General features: G+C 42.2%; 1 protein-coding gene across 1 annotated transcript in view; it reads left to right on the forward strand.

The window, feature by feature from the left end:
• The window catches only part of LAMB4 (laminin subunit beta 4), a 41,110-nt gene that overhangs the window by 2,790 nt on the left and 13,253 nt on the right, over positions 1 to 25,067 (forward strand). The window contains exons 3-24 of the mRNA XM_064702828.1: positions 1,674 to 1,809; positions 3,389 to 3,462; positions 4,087 to 4,275; positions 4,424 to 4,487; positions 5,040 to 5,254; positions 6,173 to 6,293; positions 6,943 to 7,131; positions 8,213 to 8,392; positions 9,232 to 9,341; positions 9,793 to 9,872; positions 10,828 to 10,978; positions 11,906 to 12,037; positions 12,746 to 12,931; positions 14,109 to 14,230; positions 14,909 to 15,029; positions 15,954 to 16,131; positions 17,505 to 17,648; positions 18,350 to 18,581; positions 20,560 to 20,717; positions 22,229 to 22,453; positions 23,541 to 23,761; positions 24,916 to 25,012. Coding sequence (XP_064558898.1) covers positions 1,674 to 1,809; positions 3,389 to 3,462; positions 4,087 to 4,275; positions 4,424 to 4,487; positions 5,040 to 5,254; positions 6,173 to 6,293; positions 6,943 to 7,131; positions 8,213 to 8,392; positions 9,232 to 9,341; positions 9,793 to 9,872; positions 10,828 to 10,978; positions 11,906 to 12,037; positions 12,746 to 12,931; positions 14,109 to 14,230; positions 14,909 to 15,029; positions 15,954 to 16,131; positions 17,505 to 17,648; positions 18,350 to 18,581; positions 20,560 to 20,717; positions 22,229 to 22,453; positions 23,541 to 23,761; positions 24,916 to 25,012 — 3,325 coding nt within the window. The remainder of the gene's footprint in view (positions 1 to 1,673; positions 1,810 to 3,388; positions 3,463 to 4,086; positions 4,276 to 4,423; positions 4,488 to 5,039; positions 5,255 to 6,172; positions 6,294 to 6,942; positions 7,132 to 8,212; positions 8,393 to 9,231; positions 9,342 to 9,792; positions 9,873 to 10,827; positions 10,979 to 11,905; positions 12,038 to 12,745; positions 12,932 to 14,108; positions 14,231 to 14,908; positions 15,030 to 15,953; positions 16,132 to 17,504; positions 17,649 to 18,349; positions 18,582 to 20,559; positions 20,718 to 22,228; positions 22,454 to 23,540; positions 23,762 to 24,915; positions 25,013 to 25,067) is intronic.

The following is a 25,067-nucleotide window of genomic DNA, read 5'->3' on the forward strand; positions in this document are numbered from 1 at the left end:
AGTTTTGCATCTTACATCTTGTAAACCAAAGCTCTTCCTCTTCTCTCCTGATGACCTGCGGCAGATTTCTTAAGAGCAAACCTTACTCATGAAAGTGGGTATTAGTCAATGTGGCAAGCTACCAAAAGCCAGGATTTAGCTGGGATTCAGATGGGGAAAAAATAAAATTCAACTGCTTTGTGTTTGGAAAGCAGCACTACAAGTAATTTTTAGTCTTTAATATGTCTTACTGTTTTTAAAATGTAGGTTAAGTGGGTTTTAGCTCAATGATTGGATTTACTACTTACATACGTTTTGAAAGGAAAAGACAGGGCACTCAGTGTTGAGGAGTGTATAAAGCTCCACAATTCAGAGGCAAGTGGGATCTGCCAGACATGGACATGCACATGCTTGTCCTTTGGAGCAGATTTTTATGGAGCAACCTTCAACATAAGTTGCCCCAGTGTCATATTGTATGTCTACAAAAACCAGAGTATGAGTGTGCATGGTCCTTCCAACTGCTTCAACAACCCAGACTCTCCTTACTCTCCTCTCTTTGTGAAATGAGATGACAGAGTGGTCTTTTTTAAATTTCTCACTCATCTTCTAAAATGTGCTTTCATACATTTGTCAAGTGTAGTATAGAATGACTGAATGTAATACATAATTACCATGGTTAAAATACATTAATTATACCTGTGAATCTATATATCTTCATTTATTTAAATGCAAATAATTCCTGGGTGATTTCATAATGCAAAGATGTTAAAACCATTCCCAGTTCTTTGTGGATCCTGAGTGTGCCACCCATTTCCTTCTGGGTCATTTCCAGCCTCCCAGCCATGGGTACTGAACTCATTCCTCCTCCTTCAGTTCCCTCTGGGATGCTGTGTCATCCCCTGTTCCTCCTGCCCCTGTCCCCACCAGCCAGGCACACAGCTTGGGCATCACCTTCTGCTGTGGCTTATTCCTGCATCCTCACACTATGCTCTGCCCAAATCTCCTGGAGTGTCTGTGCAGTGCATCCACCCCTGCCCACCCTGCTGAACACTTCCCTGGGACCCTGCTGGCTGTCATGGCTGCTCTGGCTCTCCACATGGCCCAGCACAGGCCATCTGCCACCCCAGCATGTTAACCTTGTCACTTCTTCTTGCTCTGCCACTCAATCCCCATCTTATCACCTTAAACAGGAACATTTGGCCTCATTTGAAAGCCTCTCATTCAGAACTGAGATATCAGTTAATCATAACTACCTTCATCTTCTGCTTGTAGCATTTTCAAATAAGACCCTTGTATCCTATTGATATCCTGATTTTCCCTCTTTGCATTGGTTTAAACTTTCCCAGTTCCCCTACACTTCAAAAGACACTGACAGCAGTCAGGGTGGTGGTGTCATCCCAAACCAACTACTTACCTGGTACCTGGTCGTACTGAGATCCCTTCTCCACAACTGAAAAGTGCAATTTTTATAAAGTACCTGGGGAAGACCATGACCAGCCCTTACTATGTGCATGCTTCGTGCATATGATGGTTCTCTTGGGCTTGTGTATGAAAAGCCTGAGTGATTAAAAGCCCAGGCATCCAAAGCAGCAAGACAGGTTCTAGCCTTGCAATGGCATAAATATATGTACATCCAGCTAATTTTTAGTGAAGAATCCAAATTAAGCTTTTATTCTGCTCATTTTGTTTTCCAGGCTGAAGAGAAGTGCTTTCTCTGTGATTCCAGATACCCATATAATCCCTATACCCAGCATAACAGTCACATGGTAGAAAATGTTATCACAGCGTTTGAGCCTGACAGGAAAAAGAAGTGGTGGCAGTCAGAAAATGGTAAGTTCCTTAGATAAAATATTACTGCAAATGTTGCTGTGGGATTTCTTTACATAATTGGCTTTCACAAAATTGCCTTCATGAAGAGTTGAATCCTGAGTGATTTAAACCCATTTGTGTGTCGCAAGATAAGATTTCAGGAAGTCTGTGTTTCTATGGACAAGTTTTAAACTCAGCACCCCCAAGAGCTGGCCAGAGGACGTGTGGCAATGCTGGTTATACATGAAAGCCATGTATTTTCCACTGGCTGTCTTCCCTGACAGAGAGTTTTCATTTGGGGCAAAATATACATTTGCCTACAGATGTAACGTAAAGACAGTCTGTAAAACACAAATACTCATTTAAAAAATTATTTTTAAAGAACTAATGATTTAGGAAAAAAATTAAATAAAGCCTGGCTATGAGCTCCCTTATTCTGATATTCCCAAGTTCCTTTTCTGCAGGGCTGTTCTGGATCCATTCATCCCCCAGCTTGTATTGGTTCTGGGGATTGTCCTAACCCAGCTGTAGCACCTTGCACTTGTCTTTGACAAATCTCATCAGATTCCCATGGCCCCACATCTTGAGCTTTTCCAGGTCCTTCTGGATGGTCACTGATCCTTCACATGTGTCAACAGCGCCACTAGGCTTGGTGTCCTCTACAACTTGCAATCCCAGAATTGATGAAAATAGTGTCCTTACAGCTTCTCTGGGAAGACATGCTAGGAGGAATAACATTTACTCTGTCTTATTTGACATACAGTGATTATGTGAAAAACATTTCACTGGTTGGAAATTAAGGCATAGAAAAATAAGATAATATGTTACCTCTATTTTGAGTATCCAAGTGAAAATCCATAAGCCTTGTTTTTCATGGAGTTTAGCAAGGATCTGTCACTGGCTTTGGACACCACTGCCAATAAATATGTGGGCCAGCTGTGAGAGGAGCTTTCCTTGTTCTATCTTTCTTCTGGGATGGGGTCTCATGCACAGCCTGGTCAGGAGTCCTGAGATGGTGCATGCAGATGTGAACAATGGGGAGGGATATCAGCTGAGCTCCTGGAACTCTCTACAGAGTGTGGTGACTTCTAGAGTCTTTTTCTATATTCATTGCAGTTTTGGAAGATGCCTGGTGCAGTAGTTCTGCCCATGACAAATTTCAGATCTGGAAGTATAGAAGGGTTTATATAAACAGTTCTGTTTAGCATGAAGAAAACACCTCATTTTATTAGTTCTCTTTTTCTTTCTTAGCAATAAGTGAATTATTTGAATGGATTTTAAGAAATAAACCCAACTGGATATAGAAACACACAAACCCAGCACCCTGCCATGACCATCATTTACAGTCTGAATTATGTGAGCAGGACATTCAGCCACCTCCTGCAGTGACATGCAGCATTGCTGGTGACAGTGCCAGGAAGGCAACACATTGTATTGCCCCAGAGAGAGAGGTCCAGCTGCATGGGGTTGTGCACAGAGGGTGCCCTAAAGGGTCTAGTTGCTCTGCTGGAAAAGGCATCTTTAAATCCTCCATGGGAAAACTGTCTCAGCAACCCCTTCAATGTACACATTGTGCACTTCATTTTCATTCTCTTTTCAGGCATTGACCATGTGAGCATTAGATTGGACCTAGAAACTTTATTCCAATTCAGCCATCTTATCCTGACCTTTAAGGTACATCTTTTACCAGAGCTTTTATGTAAGATTATACACTAATTAACCACAGGAATAAATTGCTTAGAGAGGCAATGAAAGCTCCATCTTTAGAGGTTTGTAAGGACAGGTTAGATAAACACCTGTCAAGTATTGTTAAATTATAGTTGATCCTGCCTTAGGGGAGGAGGATAGACTGAACAGCTTCCTATTTGTGTGCCTTCTGAACCTATTTTCTATAAAGCCAAGAATTAAAACTGAAAAAATACTTTGCAAAATTACACTCGAAAAATGTGGGATATATCTGAACTGCAGTTGCTCTTTCAATTTAGTTCTGTTCATGCATATCAATTCTGATCCAGATTATTACAATTTTTTTGTACTAAATTCCTAATTGTTGTGGTAAACTTCCTTACTTAGAAAGTAATCACATATCTATATGAAATGTTACCTTTCCCTTTTGCTGGAGAGAGGTTCTAATGAGCTTTTTCAGAGACCCCTGTAACCATCACAGTACCTGTAACAAATACAAAATACCTCTCAAACAGAAAATTTTAGCATCCTCCAAAGAGGAATATCAATGTAACAACCCCTGAGGTGTCTTATTAATGCTGGCTTAGGGAATTCTTGAAATGTTTCTTGCAGACATTTCGGCCTGCAGCAATGCTGGTTGAGCGCTCTACTGATTTTGGTCAGACCTGGAAAGTGTTTAGATATTTTGCACATGATTGTGCAGCTTCTTTCCCCAACATCTCTACTGGTCCAGCAAAAAGTGTTGGAGATGTTGTTTGTGATTCAAGATATTCAGACATCGAGCCCTCCACTGAAGGCGAGGTACAGTCAAGTGTCTGTTTGTATGAGTTCACATCATTTGTGGAACTGAAGGTCTCTTGCCTGTGTCTGTTAAAAGCAGAGGCCTGTCCTTTGATCCCTTTGGTGGCTGCTCATCTCATCTCTAGAGCTTTATTGATTTGTTTTGCAGGTTGTTTTAAAAGCCTTGGATCCCAGCTTTGAAATAGAAAATCCATATGTGCCATATATCCAAGGTATGGACACTACATGTTTTGTCCAGAGACACTTTGCTGGTATTTTTTGTTTTGTACACTGAAAAGGGTCAACAGCTCAGCTGGTGTAACTCAATGATGTTGAAAATTAGGTACTTAAAGACCTTAGGGACACATTGTGTTAATAAATGAAATGGGCCAGTCTTGCTCTCTAGCCCTGGGGGCAAACAGCAAAGCTCTGCAGAGCTCTCCATGAAGCTAAACTGTCTTTCCCTCTGGATTCAGGCCCAATCCACACTGCTTTCTGAGAGCAGTCCCAGAGGTACACATGAACCCATGAAGACAGTGGCTGGGAGAGTGCAGAGCCATACCAAGTAGGATGCTAACACTGTAGGATGCCTATAGTGACAGCTGTGTGCCAGGAGTGGGTACCTGCACTGCCACTGTAGGCATTACTGATTTTGGCCAATATTGGATCATTTTCATAATTTCTTCACTATGGGAATATTCTTGGATGACTGATTCAAGCTGAAGATTTCATACTGTTCATTTTAGCCTGAACTTGGGCTCCTGCTCTCTCTTCTTTCCTTCCAGATCTCATTACACTGACAAACCTAAGGATCAATTTTACTAAACTCCACACCCTTGGAGATGCTCTGCTTGGGAGGAGGCACAGTGATCCCCTTGAGAAGTACTACTATGCCATCTATGAGATGGTTGTGAGGGGCAGCTGCTTTTGCAATGGCCATGCCAGCCAGTGTGATTCCATGCAGAACCTCCGGGGAGACGTTTTCCATCAGTCCGGGATGGTGCGTCCTTATCGCTGTCCCCAAAAAGGGGGGTCTCAGTTGGTGTTTAGTGAGAAGGAAGAGATGGAGGGAGGGAGCTGAAGGAAGATCTCTGATAATCTTTGGATTGGCCACTTGCAATTGCTGGTTGTTAAATGTTTCAATGCAGACTCTTCCTTTAAAACCCGGGGTTGGAATGCACAGAAGCTGTCTTTGTTGGCACTACTGTGGTGTTTCAAAAGCAACTGGGACAAGACATGTTGATAATAGCAGCAGAATTCCAGAGCTGTAATGGTGCAAATGTAATGCAGTAAGTAGCCTATGGCATGTGCAGACTTGAATGGCCACTTGTTGGGTGCATTCCACACTCCAGCTGGGCTCGGAGGCTCTGCAGCGGGAGAGGAGGCATTGGCACAAAGAATAGTTGATAATGCAAAGCTAACCCATGAAAAATGGATTATTAAAAGTTCCAGTAATGTGATTGCAAGTTTTTTCCCTCTGGAAACTAGAGGGTTTTTTCTCCTGGAAAATATGTATCACAATATGAAGACATATAGGGAGAGAGAGAAATAATCTAAAATGTTGATGTCTGCTTTGATATCTCTATAAGTAATTTTTTTCTAAATATTGCTCAGTGACTTTAATGTTTGGAGGTATTCTCCAGATCTTTGACTCAAATAATTGAAAATTATGTCAGCTGAGGGAGCCAAAGAGCTTCAAATTTTCCTGATCTTGCTGTTTCCCTCTCCTCTCCTCTCCTCTCCTCTCCTCTCCTCTCCTCTCCTCTCCTCTCCTCTCCTCTCCTCTCCTCTCCTCTCCTCTCCTCTCCTCTCCTCTCCTCTCCTCTCCTCTCCTCTCCTCTCCTCTCCTCTCCTCTCCTCTCCTCTCCTCTCCTCTCATTTGTCACCTTATCTGCTCTCTGTTCTCACCACATTACAGGTCCATGGGAGATGTATCTGCCACCATAACACTGAAGGTTTCTCTTGTGAAAGATGTAAAGATTTCTACCATGATGCTCCCTGGAGGCCAGCTGAAGGGACACAAGATAATGCTTGCAAACGTAACTCAAACATGTTATTTTCCTTTTTAATAGCCAGGAGTGGGTGTGGCACAATCCTAGTACAATCCATAATGGGATGGCCAAGTTTCTGGGAGGGAGACTTTTCCATGCCTCATCCAGAAAATCAGATTCCTGCATCCACAGGTGCTGTGTTATCCTACAAGAGGAAGAACTGTTTCATGTTCTTATTCTTCATACAGAAAAAAAAAACCAAAACAAAACAACAAAGAGGAGAAAAAGCAGCTAATGCAAAAAAGATAATTAATTGGTTTGCACAGTGTTTTTCATGTGAGTGAAAGAATTTAGAAAAGGCTAAATTATTCATTTCCACAATAATGAGTAATGCAGTATACACAAGAATAATGTATTAGGATCTGTAACAAATATTCAGCTAGAGATTTCTTCAGCAGAGCAGTGTTCCCCACTGCATATCAGGCACACTCACCTGCATTTCCAAGGTTAGGATACAGTTCTGTCTGAAAACTCCAATTTTTTTCCCCCAGCTGTAACACACAAGGCCTGGGAATAATCTTGCTGGGCACTGGAATCATACAAGTAACCAGTAACCCTGTGTAAAGTGTAGACAGCAATGTGGCCAGAGCACAGCATTTGCATGGTGTGAAACACCCCCTGTTTGCTTTGGTTTCAGGTTGTAACTGCAACAGCCACTCCAGCAGGTGCCACTTTGACATGGCTGTGTACCAGGCCAGCGGTGGGGTCAGCGGTGGCGTTTGTGAGGACTGCCAGGACAACACCACCGGCCAGCACTGCGACACCTGCAAACCTTCCTTCTACCAGGACCCGCTCAAAGCCATCTCAGACCCTCAGCCGTGCCTCCGTAAGCCTCCCTTTTAACTGCTGTATGGGTGACTCAAACCAGGGCTGCTCTGTTAGTGCTCAGGAACTCATAATCACAGAATGATTGTATGCAGCTGCTTTTATTGAAGAGCTCTGGGTGTCAGGGGTACAGACGCAAATCTGACCTGACATGGGTTTGGGATGAACACGTTTTTATTCCCCTATCATTATATAACTACATATTAATTATTAAATTTATAATGTTCTATTGTATACATTGATTTCATCCAAGCATGGATTCTTGTAATTTCCATCAAATGCTCCAAACATAATTTCTCATGATTCTTGTTACAATTAGACAATAATTATATCCAATTACCAAACAATCATTGCATTTAACAATCATATAATTTATCATAGTCATTTAATGATTATACAGGTGCAGTTTCGCATGATCCAGTAAAGCCTAACATTTTCCCAGAGTCTACCAGGCCCAACCTTTCTTTCCAACTCCTCTGAATATCCCATGATTTTAGAAACATTTTATCCCTGTACTATCAGTTCTGGTTCCCTTTACTCTGAGCCCTATGGCCATACCCATGCTTAAATGTCCACATGGATGTAAAAATGTTACCAAACCTACAGCATCCAAACTGCCCTACTAAGCAGCTGCATGACAGTATCCTCCAACCAGCATTGTGAAAAGAGCTGCATATTGCAACTCCTTGCTAAACAGAGCTTAGAAATCCAGCGAAGCTATCATTTTTCTTGAACAAGGTCAATATAAATATGAATAGCAGTAGTGATGTTGTGGCTGGGACCTTCAGCAATTACAGAAGAGGCTCCAAAATGATGGGAGGAGTAAACAACTTTTGCTAGATACCTGCTATATGCAAGAAAAATAATCTTTCAGACATGAAAGCTCTTCTTCTGAAAGATGACCTAAATTCATTATTAACGTAGAATGGAGAAAACACTCCGAGTATTATTTAATTGCAGCAATTGACTGGCATGAAAAGTCCTTAAGGAGGCAAGGGCAGATCACCAGCAGCTCTGTAATTGCATTTTCACGCTTACATCTACCGGTGCTGTTTTTGTGTGTGTCCTGGCCCTGCGAGCAGCATGCAGCTGTGACCCCGCGGGGACCCTGCCCGGGGCCGTGTGCGAGAGCCGCACGGAGCCCGCGCTGGGCACGGTGGCGGGGCGCTGCCCCTGCAAGGACAACGTGGAGGGCGCTCGCTGCGACAAGTGCAAGGCAAACTACTACGGGCTGAGCAGCAGCGACCCCCTGGGCTGCCAGCGTAAGTAGAACATCCCTGCTAGTCTCCTTTCCAAAGCCTTTTTGGGGCAGGGAGGTAGTTGAATGCACAGATCCACACACTAATGCTCTACTTGAGTCACAAATACCCAATTGCCTACTGTAATTTAATGTCAACAAAATTCAAGGTTTCTGGTGCAGCGTCCAAGACTGAAAAAATGCAAAATCACTTTCAGAATGCATAGTAATCTGTTATATTAATAGTACATGCGTAGTATCTGTTATTTTAATAGTATATGCATAGTATCTGTTATATTAATAGTATATGCATAGTAATCTGTTATATTAATAGTACATGCATAGTATCTGTTATTTTAATAGTATATGCATAGTATCTGTTATATTAATAACAGATTAGGCTATTGTTAATAGAAGGGTTATTAAATATGCAACTTAATTGAAAAGGGATATTGAGATGACAGGAGGTGCTGCCTTGCCAAAAGAACTTCCAGCCAACCATTCCCCTGAGAAAGGCTTGATGAAAGCACATCCCACCCCTGCCCAGGTGCACTGTGGGTTTGTGAGCACGTTATGCCAGCACCAGGTGCTCAGCCACACACAAGGACTGCAGTGCAGATCAGCACACAGCACTTGGCAAAAACACTGCTGAGGCCTTCTGCCAATGCTCTGCTCCCCCCAGAGAGGCACCCACCGAGGAAATTGTCCATTTCCAAGGGTAGTCTGGAGGGTGCAGGGGCACATTCAGAGTGTCTGTGTGGGGAATGGAGACTGCCTGTCTTGCTGATGTCACATCTAATGAAAATGCCAGTCCTGGCTGTCACTGGGCCCTGCAGAGGTAACTGCACTTTTCTGTCCCTGCAGCCTGCAACTGTGATCCCTTGGGCACTTTGCCCTTCTCCGTCTGTGATCCTGCCACGGGAGAGTGCCTCTGCCAGAGGTTCACCACAGGGCAGCGCTGTGAAAGATGCCTTGTATGTACTCAGTTTTTGGTTTTGCTGCTGCATGTGGTTGTAGAAGTCTCCTCACCCATCTCACACCTTTTTATTGCCAGAAAAGTAAACAATCAGTTAAAATTCAAAATCATTTTATAGCTGTATGCTCCCAATTTGCATTGACACATCTGTTTTTCTTTCACTGCTCCCAAATATTTGTGCAATTAAATTGCAGAGGGAGGAGCACTCCCAGAAAGGAAATGCAAAATTATGTCCTTGATCCATCTTAGCTGTTTACAGAGCAATTTGCTAGTAGAAGTGGGTAAATATCTGGCTCTTGCAGTGGCTGAGCACCCCTGCTATCCAGTAAGAGGAACAATCTCCCATGGCCAAGCACAGTAATGCTCCATTGTTCATCCAGCAGAACGAGTTTTGTTTTGCTTTGCATACTTAAACATTTGCCATAAAAGAACCTTTCTTTTTATACCAGGCAGGATACTGGGGTCTTGGCAACAGCTTGTATGGCTGTTCTCCATGTGACTGTGATATTGGTGGATCACAGAATAACTTGTAAGTTAAAGTTCTTCAAGTTCTTTCTTGGGTTTAATTTTTATAAACTCTTAGGCTAGACTTTCTGGTTAGGTTAATACAATCACAGTACAGATAGGAATATAGAATGTAGATGGAATTTCATAATATACAAACAGTGTAAATTTGGGTGGGGATCTTGGAAATTTATTTGTGGTAAGGGGATTTACCTATTTCATTTGAAGCCAACCTTAAATCTGGTTGAGCTTAGATGTGTTTAACATGAAATATAAAACATATGCCTTGAGAGAACCAGAAGCCCTAATATTATTAGAAATTAGAAGTCAGAGGTGAGATTTTTAACTTAGCTTCTTACCTTAATTGCTATGTATTTTTTTTTCTGGGTCCTGTTTAAAATGTATAATTTTAGAAGAAAGGTTGGTTTAATTTGGGCTCCTCCAAAAATCTGTTGGGCAGGGGTCTTCACTACTGCTGTTAGGCTTCAGACAGAGGAGCACACAGTCCTTTGCTGTAGAGCATCTCCTTGTGAGCAGGTAAATCACTTGGTGTGTTAAATATATGTGTAAGCATATGAAAACATTCAATATCACATCAAAGTTCCTTTTGATCTCATGTCCTGCCTCCAGAATTGTGGGCGACAGATTATTAAGAATCATGATATAGTGATTCTTATAGAAAAATATACAAGAAATGATACAGGAATAGACAGTAACAGATGCTCAGGAAACAAAAGGATCAGTGCTTCAGGTATGGAACAGACAAAGACTAAGGAGGTTGTGAACTCTGAAGTCATGGAAAAGCAGCATTGCATCAGAAACAGAGGAGGTGGGTGGTAGGAAGAAGTTTAGTAATGGAAGTAATCCATCAATGGGAGAAATTAAGCAAAGGTGGAACGAGGGTGGGTGTGAGCTGCCCTCATGCTGTGAGGACCCAGCTGTGCCACCCTGATGTCCTCCCTTTTCCAACTGCTCCCTAGGTGCTCGCTGCAGGACGGTCAGTGCGAGTGTCTGCCCAACATCGTGAGCCGCCAGTGCAACGAGCCAGCTCCAGGATTCTTCTTTCTGCCCCTGGACTATTATATTTATGAAGCTGAGCATGCAAGGCCCCTTTCTGGCTCTGCACCCCTGGTAGGTGTTTGGCTTTTTGGGTGTTGTACTGAGAGGGGACCATTGTGGTGATGACATGGGAGCTGAGGCTGAGGAGGACAGCCCTTGCTTGGGGAGCAGCTCTTTGGCAGGAAAATGCGAAACAAGCCCCATGGACATTGTCAGTTTGTCTTTGTGTGTCATGGACATGACTATTCCCTAACTGTGGCTGTTAAAAAGGGACAGTCACTACAGCATGGTATGCCCTGCAGAGCTGCCCTTGTTGCTTCTTAAGTGCAGGCTGGTCTATCATGAATCAGAGAAATAAAATTAATTATTTAAATTAGAGTAAAGTATTTGAGTTGCCAATAGCTCTCATGAAATGTTTTATTTCTGGAAATCTCCAACAAGGGAAGAATCAAATTACTCTCTGCTCCATTGGACTAATTCCTGCTGCCTTATATAACGGCATTGATTGTAGCCTAATTTCCTCAAGAATTTGGCATCCATCTGTAATGCCTTTAGAAAAATTAATTTCTTTTTCCCCCTTCAACATGGGGGTAGTTGTTCCCCATGCTGACTGCAAGCCTGGAATGCACCCCTTCCTCTGTCTATGCTTTTGCTCACATTTTTTCTCTGACATGCATAGAAACTATAGATAAAGAATAATAAAAAAATGTTTATTTGCATGTTGCATCCACAAATATTTAGCAATAATCACAATCAGCAATTATCCTACAGTCCAATAATTAAATGGAAAACAGATGTCTGGGACATAGCTTATGAGGGAAAAGTGCAAGTTAATTTTAAAGGAGTGAGGGAAAAAGATTTCCAGCAGCTGTTGAGCCACAGTTTAGAGTTTCTCCCAGAGAGAATAGATCTTGTTTTAAGAATGTGGGTTTTCATTTACTTGCTTACCACCCTTCAACATTGTTGAGACAGTGCTGCTCCTCTTTTGATACTTCATAGGTTCAGCCAAGCACTCTTCCAAGGTGTGACATTTACTTCCAGAAGAAAGGCTATGAGTTCATGATTGAAAATGGAAAGATTGTGTTAAACAGGAACAAAAAACGAACAGTAAGGAAATCTGGACTGGAACAGGTAAATTAGTACTTGAGTAGTTACTCAAGTTTACACCAAATAATAAAATTTTATTTTGTAACAAAGGGCAAGGAAATGTCTGAGCACATGGGATTTGCAGTCTTAGACATTTCAATCCAGACACAAATAAATTTTTTGGTACACAGTTGGGTTGGACATTTTATTATTCACAGTGACAGGCTTGCTCTGCTATGTCCGGTGCCTTTGTAGACTCATTTCCATTAATTTTTGGAAGAGAGAAGACCTTATGAAAGGTAAATTTTTTTTGGTTGCAAGACATTTTCAACAAGTTTGCCAAGACATTAGCATGGTACCTCCTGCACTTAAGTGCAGCCATTGTAAGTACTGATATTTATGCATCTAGCTTACAATGGAATGGTTCAGCTATGTATGAAATCAGGCTTACTCTGTTTAAGGTTTGCAATGTGAATGTTTGGAGATGCCAAATATTCAGAGGTGAGTGGATTATTCTAGTCTCTCTTATTGCTGTTCCTGCAAAGTTATAGGAATCTTTCCTTTACATGTGTCCCTAAATATCCTACCTTTGGGAGAGTTCTTTGACTGTCAATCTCAAACTTGTTTGGAAAATGAGACTGATTACTAAAATAAGTAAAAATGCGGCAAAAATATTTCCTTTCTTTTTTCTGACTTTGTTTCAGTTGTAATTTGACTCTGTGTGTTGTTGAAGATGCCAGTGTGTCTCTGCAGGGTGCGATGCAGTTTGGACAGGACCCGGATCTGGCTGTGGTGTTCCGGCCGCCCAGCGCTGGCCGGGCTGTCACCTGGACAGGGCACGGCTTCGCCCGCGTCCCCAGCGGGGCTGGGCTCAGATTTGCCATCAGCAACGTTCCCTTTGCCATGGACTTTGATATCACCGTTCGCTATGAGCCCGAGGTACTTGTCATGTCTTGTGTGTGTTGTGGTGTTGTGATAGGTGCAGGGTCTATTTTGTGAATAATAGGATGAGCAACTTGTCCTATTCTTTATATCAAAAATTAAAATTGCTTGGTTTTTCACCCAGTAACAAATTGCCTTACCAACCAACTAACATGTTCTCCAGTGATACCCTTAACCCTTTCCGCTCAAATATGAAAAATCAGCACTAAAAGTGTTTTCTAAGCATGGGCCAAAATTTCATCTTCTGAGTATTTCTCTTTTGGCAGCTTTACTTGGACTAGGCTATTACTCAAAAATCAAACACATGGAAAATGCAGATCCTTTTAGACAAGCATCCTGTATTCCTAGCTGGGTTTTTTGGGCAGTAAAGTGTGTACAGGCAGGAGTCATCTGCACAGATATTTATCCAGGCCTTTTGCAGGCATCCTGCTTCCCAGTTGTTCCATCTGGACTCTGAGATGTGTGAAAATTGTAGGAAAATAGCAAAAATTACTATTTTTTGCCTGGAGAAGATTTCTTAATGATGATGGCATGTCTAGGGAAATCTGTTAATCTGAATCTGGTTAAACTCAGGTCCTTACCCATGTCTTCAAAAACACACGCAAGTGTTTTATTGGTACCAGCTTTTGTATACTCCTTACTCTTTTGCAATTCTCTGGGACAGTCCCACACCTCAAGATTTTCCTGTTGTCTATTGTGTTCTGTTCTCTGACTAGCACTCTGAGGCAAAACAATCTCCCAGTGTTTTAAAACATTGGAACAATTTTTTCAGTGGGCTAGCTTTTTCTGTCTAAGGATTGAAGAGTCGGGTTTTAAATACATTTGATACAAAGTCTTTTATGTTTACTATTTCTTATTAGATGTGTGAGAAGGCAGCTAATGAAGGATATCTCCAGAAAAACACTGTGCTAAGAAAAGAAACAGCTCCAATGACTCTAACAGAGCTGTTTCCATTTGAACCAGCTGAGGTCCCATTTCCGTCTCTGCTTTTCATTATCTATTGCAAATACAATGAATTTTTCACAATAACATTGTTTTTCAGTGCTGTAAAGAATAAAGTCTGTCTTTTCACTGCAGTGTGCAGTGATTCAGATGGCTTTCATTAACACTTGCAAAGAGAAAGCAGGTTTTTCAGATACAAAATATAGCCAGAATTTTTGTCTTTTGTTTATAGATCTTGGAAGACTGGCTTGCAAGAGTTGCCATCCAGCCTGCTGGTATCTTGTCAGATCAACACTGCAAAAACAAGGTCTTTTCACAGGAGCCACAAGAGCTGCCTCTCCCAGCTTCAAAGAGGTCTGACTGTTGCTGTCTTTTTGCCTGTAGATCTTCTGTGTACAAATCATTTACTGAAGCACTGCAGAGCAACACGTGTGGGATAGTGGGAATATCAGAAACACATGTGGGGCCTTTTCTGTTGCTGGCACACCACAATGCTACAGAGGGTCTAAGGAAGAGTGTGATGCCCCTATCTGGCAAACATTTGCCAAACCCAGGAGAGCAGCCTGAGATTCAGCTAAGGTTGGTTGCTCTGGTGAAGATCAGAATGGAAAGGAAATATTGACTTAAACTCACTGTCCTAGTCTACTTTCAAAACCAGCTTTTCAGCTTGGATCTGTGTAAAGAATAGAGAGAAACTAAGAGGATGTAACCAATGTCTTGATCAAAGAGGGACAGGAAAGGATGAATATGAACAGTGAGTTGCAAACCCCCTTGCTAGAAGCAGTAAAACCTGCCATTTTCAGTTTAATCTCCTCAGTTTAAATTGCACTTAGAGAATCATCTGGCAGAAGTCCTGCAGCTTTCCCAAAGCCTGCAAGCATGGGGCTGGGTGTGCTCCTCACAGCAGCAGGGCTTGCTCCAGGCTGCAGGCATCAGTTTGCAGGCACAGAGGGAAGGGAGAGCTCACAACATTCAGTAAACTTGCCTTGTCCTGACTCCTGGCTATAACTGTGCTTCATTTCTGCTAAACAGGATTGCAATTCTGCAAACCCCAGTCTGCCTGGAGCCCGGAACAGAATATTTTGTGGATGTGTATTTTTCCCAGCCCTCTGCCTCTGACAAAAAGGCAAAATCATTCATCTTGATTGACTCAGTGAGTAGTTCTGTCACAAGTCCCTTGAGGTTGTATTTCTACACAGTGCTATTTTTTTTACAGACATATTAGAAGTATTTTTAAATAAGGTATAGTGTGTTTTAATAGAAATTCAGCTTCTGTTTTTCTCCATTATGCAAACAGTGCATATTTTTGCATGGAAAGGCAGAATTGTATCTGGTTAAATTTTCATGGAGCAATACAAGTCATACTTGTTGCATACATTGCATGTTTCTCTATCTGTTGCTCATTGATTATGAATACAGTCCATATGTATGTGCTGATAAGATGCTGTGGGCTATGGACATAAATTTGTACAGCTCCTCATCACTTAGATTTTTTTAAATATCTCTAATTTGTTTGAGTCATGGATATTTTTAAGGATTATATTGGAAAAGTAAAATTAGTCTTGTACTTCCTGGGAATCAGTTCCAGATATTTTGCAAGTTTCCATCAAGTCAGGAACTGGGTGTTAGTTTTGGGTCCTTCTCTTGAAAAATATTTTTAGGTCTATTTCTCTTATTATTCCTGTAGAACTGGACCTGGCAAGGGCTGGCTATACTTGGACATAGAACCTTCAGCTGATTTTTCCCTATCACAGTAATGCAAGTAAAAATTTTGGCCAGACACTGCTTTTGGAGTCACTAACACAGCATAGCAAGACCAGCTCTGAGCATATATCAGAGGTCTTATTATAATTTTATTTTTTTAAACACAGTCTCTCTTATTTGAAGAACTCAGGGAATGTTTAGACCTTGAGAATAAATGTGAATTTAGATGACAGAATGGCACAACTGCAGATTTGGAAACCCAATGCTCCAGGCCTCTGTCGTTCCAATGAAAAGCACATTAGGAGAATGTGGGAAATTCTGGTTTTCAATATATCTAAGCAAAAATATTTTCTTTTCTCTCTTAATGACAAAGCTTGGACTTATTCCCAGAATTGGATCTGTGGAGAACTTCTGCAGTGAAAAGGATTTAGATGAGTACCAGAAGTATCACTGCATTGAGATTGCATCTGAAGTTGGGCCCCACGTCCTGCCCGAGGCGTGCGCGCGGCTCATAGCGAGCCTGTCAGCCCGAATCCACAACGGCGCCGTCGGTGAGGACCAGCCTGCACAGGCAGCTCTTTTGGGCAGTTGCTGGCTTTCCCTTGGGTTTGTAGGGTATGTAGACTGTAGAGCTCTGAGCCTGCAGTGGTGTAGAAGTGAAGCTGGCCAGCATGTGATATCTATGGATGTGCAGGGTATATCCCGCTGAATCCTGTGAGGGCTGCAAACACCTCTTGGTGGCATGAATCTCAGAATTCATCACTCCTGATGGGCTTCATGAGCAGCATGAGAGGGACCATGGCAGTGTTTTTGTGTCTTCTGAAAAACATTTGAATCAGATGCCTTTACCATAGGGCCAAGGCAGTAATGTTCCTTCTTTTCTGGCTGCTGTTAAATGACAGAGAAATTTCAAAGCCCTCTCTCTAGATGCTGTAGGCCAGCTGAATGCCTTGGTAAGATTACATACATGATGGTACATAAGTTGGTGTACTGGAAAAGATTCACCAGGTATACCTTGAAGATATTCCAGCAAGAAGGCAGCAGCAGGTGGGGTTTGAAATTCCTAGGCAGCTTCCTGGATCCGCCATTAGCTGGGCTCAGTAGCTCAGGGAATTTCCCAAGTATTTGGCCCAGAGAAATGGAACTTCTCTGCACTTCCAGTAACAGGAGGGGCCTTTCTGGGCAACTTTCGTGGCCAGCTTCTTTCTGGGCAGCAATCTCTGCAGCTTCTTTAGCAGCATTCCCTCCAAAGTGATAGCATCTGCTTGGATTGGACAATTTTTAGCACTGATGCCTCACTCTAATATCAGGCAATGAGGTTACAGCTGTGCAACCTGTGAACCCCTCATTTAGGCTTAGGCTGTGATAACTTCCTATTGGCCTGATTCCTAAAGTGACAAGATTCTCCCAATGAAATGTGGCACTTTGGTTTTCTAGTGCTTTCCAGAGCATCCTGGGCAAACATCCTCTGGGGGTTAGTGGAGCATCTTCACCCAACAAGTTAATCCAAGGTGTCCTGAAGGAAACAAACAGTACACAGATGCAGACTAAATACAGCTTGCAGGTTATGTCCAATGCTTCAGCTAGATGCAGATTTATAGCAAATTTTTCTAGACTTCAGGATGGCTCTGTCTGGATCTATGCTTTGCTACTCCCTTTCTGTCATACCCCAAATGTGTGCTGAAGGCATTGCCTTGAATGTGGCAACTGCAGCATCAAGACTTGTGCTGGTGCCTGATATACCATCACTGTTGGTGCTACACCATCAAATGATCTAAACTATGGCATCATCAGTTTAGTGAACTCCTGAGAAGCATAATCAAACTCTTTCCTACCTATTTTAAAGGGTGAAACCTGCAAGCTGATGAGAGCAGTAAAACTCCTTGACAACCAAACCTGTTTTGATTTTCTTTCCCCTTGCCAGCATGCAAGTGCAATCCCCAAGGGTCGCTGAATGCCAGCTGTAGTAAGCTGGGGGGGCAGTGTCAGTGCAAAGCCAACGTCGTGGGACGCTGCTGTGACACCTGCTCTGCAGGCAGCTACGGCTTCGGCTTCCATGGCTGCTACGGTGAGTGCCCTGCAGCCAGCACCGCTGCCAGGACCACCCCAATGTCTCAGGGCTTTGAATCCTGAATTATATGTGAAGCAATATTAAAAATGTTCCCTCTAATAACAAATTTTCCATCCCTGCTGCCTTTGAGCAGCAATGAGATGGGTTGGCAGTGAGAGGAATAGCAGATTTGTCTTTACAAACAAGCTGTGGGTCTGCTGGTAGATAAAACTAGCACTAGGAGATAAAAGAAACAATGGGAAGGATTCTACTGATTGATCAATGGAAACAGATATTTGCTTTTACAAATAAACTTTAGGTTTGCTGATAAACGAAATTAGACATTGAGAGATGAAAGAAACAATGGGGAAGAAAAACTCCTAAATTCTGTAAGAATTAAAAATTAAGAGGGAGGGTTATACATTAGAGGGAAATCTTTGGCATCAGGCGTGTCGGAGAGTCTGTACCTCTCAAGTACTTTAGCTAATGGGGAAAGAGAGAGGGAAATGCAGCCGGGAAATTAGGATAAAAGGGAGGCTGTGTATACTAAAAATTTGAGAGATCTCAGGGGAATGTCCCATGGCCTCTCCCTTTATTCGAATAAAGCCAGAAAGGACTCCTCTGTCTCCTTTTTGGACATAAACTCCTACTGTTTGTAAATTAATTTTCTTCACAGCAGGAACGCTTTAAGGGCGCAGCTTTGCTTTGGTGTTTTCCAGCGTGCGAGTGCCACCCGCAAGGCTCGCTGAGCGCGCTGTGTGACCAGGTGACGGGGCAGTGTTCCTGCCGCCGGGCCGTGGATGGCCAGCGCTGCAGCCGCTGCCTGCCCGGCTACTTCGGCTTTCCCCACTGCCGCCCCTGCCCCTGCAATGGCCACGCGGAGCTGTGCGACCCTCGGACCGGAGAGTGCCTCGGCTGCCGCGGCTTCACCGCCGGGAGCCGCTGCGAGAGGTCAGTCCGTGGGCGCTGCTGCAAGGCTCCCACACACACCGCTGGTCTGCACAGTGCCGGTCTAGCTGGGGGCCTGCAAATGCATCAATGACCTTAACAGGTCACTGAGCCATTACCCCAGGTTTGCAGAACACTTAACAGGTCATTGGCCTGTAAACATGAAATTGCTGAATGTCAGGTACCTATTTCATTACTATTACCTAGTGCATGTGGGAATGTGCATGCAATGCCTGTGGGTGGACTGCAGGCAGGGCATGCACCCAGCATTGCAGCAGGCATTTGAGACATGGACACCACGGCACCATGTACTTGGAGACAAGCACAAAGCACCGTGTGTGGGATAAACTGACTCCTGCCAGGTTCCAAATTGCCAGCTTTCAAATTTAAAATTCAGCACGAGGCTAGCCAAGAGGCTGAATATTCTGCTGAATACTCATTTTAATTCCTGCAATTACCTTCAAGGAATTTAAGTAAATGTGCCCTCTTTGCTGGTCATGTTTAGTTCCATGTCACCAGAAAATTACTTTTCTCACATGTTCCAGCTGCATTCAGAGCACTGCTCCTCTTTTTTTGTTTTGTACACTGGCAGCAGTATCACAGTTCCACATGGACATCGAAATTAGGTTTGTTTCGTTTGGTTTGGCTGGACTATGCCTTGTCATTAATTTTTAAGAGGTTTTCCTCATGAAACCTGTTGAGCTTTTCCTGCAGTGGTTTTAGACAATACAGTGTTTGGATGTTCTATGTGTAGATGGCAAACAGATTAAAAATGGGAGACTGAAATACTTTTTGCCCTGTGGCTTTGCAGGATCTCCAGATTCCAGGGAGAGTCTCAGGAAGGATAATCAGGTAGCCAAGTATTTTAGCCTTGCCTGTATACATATGGAGAGCTGTGTTCCCATTTGGCATAGTAGAACAGATCAAAGACTGAGGTTGCTCCAGAAGCCTCTGTGTTGTTTTTGCTGCAGCTGCAGGACTGAGGGGAGTTGGGATGCAGAGACAGAGGTGGTGTGCAGGGTGGTTGAACCCTCAGGGAGCCCCAAAAGCTCCCACCAGTTTGGGTAACAGCACAGCCACCAGCACCTTGAAGGAGCCATTAGGTTTGCAGAACGTGTCAGACACAGCATGGCTCAATACATATGTTGCATCTTAAATATGCAGTATTATCTGAGTACTCTTGAGGAATCATTGCTTTTTTGCCTGTGCCAGCACATTTTACTGTCATGCCAACCACTCTGTGTGTGTGTCTGGATGGAAATAGATGAATATATGGCTGATAGGTAAATATACAGAATTTTTATATGGCAGCTTTTAGCTGCCTATGCAGAGCATGTGTGATATGCCATATCATAATCTGCAGAGGATCAGGAATGGGACATCATGCCATAATCAATGTGATCAAATGAAGCCAATTGATTGCAAAAAGCAAGCTATATTTATACTGTGTTCTACTGTTCACTCCTCAAGCTAATACATGATTGGTTAAATTCTTCTGTGCACACTTTAAGCTTTCAGTTAATTTTTGTTAGTTTTTCTTCTTCACGCGTCTCTCTGTGGTTTTCTTGTCTGCCTTTACATCCTGAACTGTCTGCTTCTGAGACCTTCTTCTTTTGTGTTCTTCAAGGGCATTGTGACCTTACTCAGTTTCTGTGAAGACTGGATTGTGCATATCGATTGTCTTGCAAAAACAGATAATAACAATAATCATTCAGTTTAAAATTGTTCCAGAGTAGGTGAAAGTCCTCACAAACATTTCTTGAAAGGAAAACATATGTCTTTTTCTTTTTGCTTCAGATTTTGAGAATGTGGTTCTGATTTTCCATTTTAGAACACATTTGAATCTTGATATGTCCCTACCAATTGATGGAGATAGCATTACAATGATCTGGAATATTAAATTCCATATATACATGTAAATTGATTCACCTGCATGGAGCACTTGACAATTTGTCCTGCTTTGTGTTGACTGCTTTGGCAGGTGCATGGATGGCTATTATGGAAACCCTCTGGATGGAGAGCCCTGCCACCCATGCATGTGCCCAGGGCCACCTACAAGCAATAGGTATTTTGCACATTCCTGTTACCAGGACTCCCAGTCTGCACAGCTTGTCTGTAATTGTCTCGAGGGATATTCAGGTATGAAGCAAAATAAAGACTGGTTTTGATACTAGTTAAATTAATGTAAGAGAAAAAAAATTATCATCCTCCACCTCTCAAGTGTTCAGAAATGACAATGAGGTAATGCTAATAAAACATCTAAGAAGAGTTAGCAGTCGAGTTTACTGAAATTATGTGGCTAAGTTATGACTAGGAAGAATGGGAATTGTGCAGTTAGTGTTTTCAAAAGAGGTTCACCTATGTGGATACAGTGAATTCATTTATTGTTCTGATATCACTCTCTGGAAATCTCCTCCTTTCTAGGGGTATTACACTAATCAGGTGGGGAGAGGGGGGGAGAACTGCAGTTGCTTGTTACCTCTGAAAAAGAAGCATTGCAAGCCCAAATGGGAATGATTAGAGTATCAAAAAGAGCTGATAAGATTTCCTAATCAGAGAAAGTCTTTCTCCATATAGAGGAAACTCTTTGACATTATCCCTTAAAGTGACTGCTTCATGGTTCAAATAGTCATTTTAGAAATGGGGTTTCTGCTCTCAGCTGTATGAAATGCAGATATTTTTGCAGCAAACTGATTCCTCATTTCCTAAGATCATATTGACTTAGGCTGAATTCCTGAAGGGAAAGCTGAAGATATTTCCCTTCCCTTGGGCATTAGAAAGATCTCCTCTGGTGGAAGCAAAGCTTAATGGGAATCACTGCTGAAAATTAAACCAATGCTATCATCTTTACTTAGGCAAGGTTTCTTTATAAGTCAAGATTGGTTTTGCTTGAGTAATTGCTGTAGGGTCAAAATTATTCATGTTGGTGTTCACCCAGGGGACTTCTGTCCTCAAAAATCACTGCACTCTTCAGTTTTGGACTTTATTGCTCCTGCTCCTTTCCAGCAAGACTCTTGGTCATCTTTGTAGCAGTGGTCTCACTTTCTCAGAGATTGAGAAAGACTCTGGGTCCTGAGGAGCACAGTGAAGGAGGAGAGTCCTTGGCTGAGGGTGATCCAGTGGATGTGGTTTCAGAAACACCAGTCTGCCCAGAATGGTTTCTGAGATGCAGAGGCTGCACCCAGATCAGGGCAGGCATTGAGACAGAATGCAGTACTAGTTACAATGCCAGCAAGGACAGAGCATCAGAGCTCATCTGAACTCCTGGGTACCCCCCACTCTCCAATGCTGCTTGAAGGGCCAAAGAAAATCCTGCAAATGTGGCTAACCCTGACTACTGCCATTGAATGGACTTTGATGGAAAAAGGTGTTTGGAGGTGTTATGTGATGGGGCACCGAATTGCTCCTGCTGAAAGGACTTTCTTGGTATAAACAATTTGGGACAAGAAGGGCGTCTTAGCATCAGATTTCAGTGGGGAAGAAATAATTTAAACTGTTCAGAGAATTAAAGGGCAATGATCTCAGGTGGATATTTTCCACTGGAAATGTGCATTTGAACAGACAGTCTGAATTTTTTAATAATATTACTGGAAATCATATGTTTCACTTGAATTCCATCAGCCAGCAATATTTTTACCTTCCTCTGACAGGCAATCAGTGTGACAATTGTCCTAGTGGGTTCTACAATAACCCCAGCAGCCCTGGGCTTGACTGTGCACCATGTCCCTGCAATAACAACATTGATTTGACAGACCCAGAGTCCTGTAACAGGGTCACTGGGGAATGCACCAAGTGTTTACACAACACCCATGGAGAAAACTGCCAGTTCTGCAAACCAGGTTATTTTGGCTCAGCCCTCAATCAAAGCTGTCAAAGTAAGTAACAGCACTGCAACTGTGTTTTACTACCAAGAAAATGATTTTAATAAATAGGCTATAGGGAAAGGCTAGACCTTGGAGGGAGGACAAAACTAAAGATAAATAGAGCAAAATATAAGAATCACAAATATATTTCTCTATCTACTAAATATAAATATATCAATGATGCAAATAACTGAATATAGCATCTATTAAATTCTTTGTCATCCAAGTCTCACTAACTCTCATACTGAATATCACTCCTAGGAAATGCTATTTGTGAAATGAAAGCAGTACTCTCTGTTAGAAAAATAAATGTGCATTCAACTTATTCAGGAAGGAATCAAAAGTAAAGGAATCAGTGATAATTGTTTATCCATGTTGCTGGCTGATGCCAGCTAAGCTCAGTTAGAGCTCAGTTAACCAGATGATCCCTTGCTGAACTTCCTGCCTTACCAGTTGTTTTCATTAAGTGGCTAGAGTGAGAGCATTCAGGCTATTGAATAGATTCCATGAGGACACATCAGTAACTCAGCACTTTGAACAGAAGAGTAGGAGTGTAAGGAAAAGCAAGGCACAAACTTCTTCCCAGTTTTTCTCTAAACTCATTTTCACAGATGTGCCTGAGGATGTAATTTTTATGGCCAAGATAACTATAAGTATAGTCAAAAACAATTTTTCTGGGAATCTCTAAAATACAGTCCAAGCCTATCCCTTGTTCATTCTTGGAAGATGTCTGTTAGAAATTGTTAAGTAAGACTTTTGGCTTCTCACTGGAAGGGCTTCTTATCTTACTTGGCTGACTGAAGATTCCCACGCTGGATAATGCCTACTGTAAATCAACTTATCCTTACCCAACATATTTAACATTGCATTCTAATAAGATTCAGAATTCACTGAGCCTTCATTTTCTGTGCCTGTATTAAAAGGGTTGAACATTCACAGAAAGTTTTCTCAAAGCCATATATAGGTTATTACAGAAAGACAGGTAATGTGTATGAGATGAAACATGTTCAAACATAAAGTAAAGCTTTATATCCATCTCTGACTGTCCATCAGCTGTCTGCGTTTCTGTCTGCTGTAGTAATTGTCCCTCTTTTTCCAGGCTGCAGGTGCAATCTGGCAGGTGTTCAGCCTGCCATGTGCCCGGGGGGGGACGCAGCCTGCCTGTGTGACCCAGCCACAGGAGCTTGTCCCTGCCTGCCCAATGTGCTGGGCGCCACGTGTGACCAGTGTGCCTCTGGCTACTGGGGCCTGGCCAGTGGGAAAGGATGTCAGACCTGTGACTGTGACCCAAAAAACTCCCAAAGCAACCAGTGCAACCAGGCAAGAAAATTACTGTTTTCCAGAAACCAAGGTGCTGGTGTTTTGACAGGGCAAAGTGGGGACCCTCTTATAAATGAAGATCGCTTTTTTGTCATATTCCCTAAAACCAAAAAATTCTTTGGAAGTTTGTAGTTGGTGCAATCACACTGTGAGTCATTAAATCAAAAGTGTTGTTCTGATAATGAGGCTTAGCAATTTCTCTTTGCATGTTTTTTTGTCAAGTGGATCTTAGAAATACATTGTAAAAAGATGTCACAGGAAAAAGCTGCCTCATAACTATGCATATAGGGAAGAAGGAAATCCAAGCTTGGACCCAAGAGTCTGATGAGTATTTTTTAAGTGTTTATTTTCATAAAGTAGCAGCTGTGGCCATTACATTAATCAAGCCTCATATATTGTACTACTAGAGTACCTTTTCTCATCTTTAATTCCTGTGCACATTTCAGGGCTAGAATGTAGAAAAAATTAAACAGCATTTCAGAACAGAGAGGTGAAATTGTGGTCCCATGGAGTCAACAGCAATTCTGCCATTGACTTCAGAGCACCAGGAGCTTATCCTCAAATCTTGCTGATGTACTTGCACATTTTTTTTCAATATGCTCTCTGTTTGTTCCAGTTTATTCAGTAGATTTATTATTTTTTATAGCGAATTTAGTTCTTGACTTCAAAGAACTACTAGCGGTTATCAGAGTTGTAATTCCCTGGAGTCTAATTTAATAGCTGAATTTCAAAATATTTTTTCTAGGGCAACGTGCATAACATATTCTCAAGGTTTTCAGTTACAATTGATGTATTGTGAAGTTTAAGTTGAAATGTTAAGATAAGTTCTTAGATCTAGCAAAAATAAAAAATAATTATTTTGCAAAGGAAAAGAATCCTCTCAGATCATTGTCACAGGATGAGTTCTCAAACAGCATCAGTAGATTGGATCATACAAAATCTCCAACATTAGTAAAGCAAAGCCATTTCTCAGAGTGCATTTTGTTTTCAGGATCTTCAGGAGAAAGCTAGAAAAGCTGGGCCATTACTGTGTAAACCATGGTGTTCAAAGACTGTGAGCAAACAGTGTTGCTGCAGCTCTTGTACAGCTGCAATAATGTATATCCAGCCCTATGGCTCTGCTGGAAGTTATTCAACCCTATCCGTCTTTACAGCTTACAGGCCAGTGCCCATGTAAGCCAGGTTACAGTGGAAGATACTGTAATGAATGTGAGGAAAACTACTTTGGCAATCCCCAGATGCATTGTGTTTGTAAGTATATTATTGTGTGGGACAACTGGATTAGAAATTGCCTTGACATAAATGC

This window comes from Zonotrichia leucophrys, chromosome 1A, assembly GCF_028769735.1.
Source record: "Zonotrichia leucophrys gambelii isolate GWCS_2022_RI chromosome 1A, RI_Zleu_2.0, whole genome shotgun sequence".
NCBI lineage: Eukaryota > Metazoa > Chordata > Aves > Passeriformes > Passerellidae > Zonotrichia > Zonotrichia leucophrys.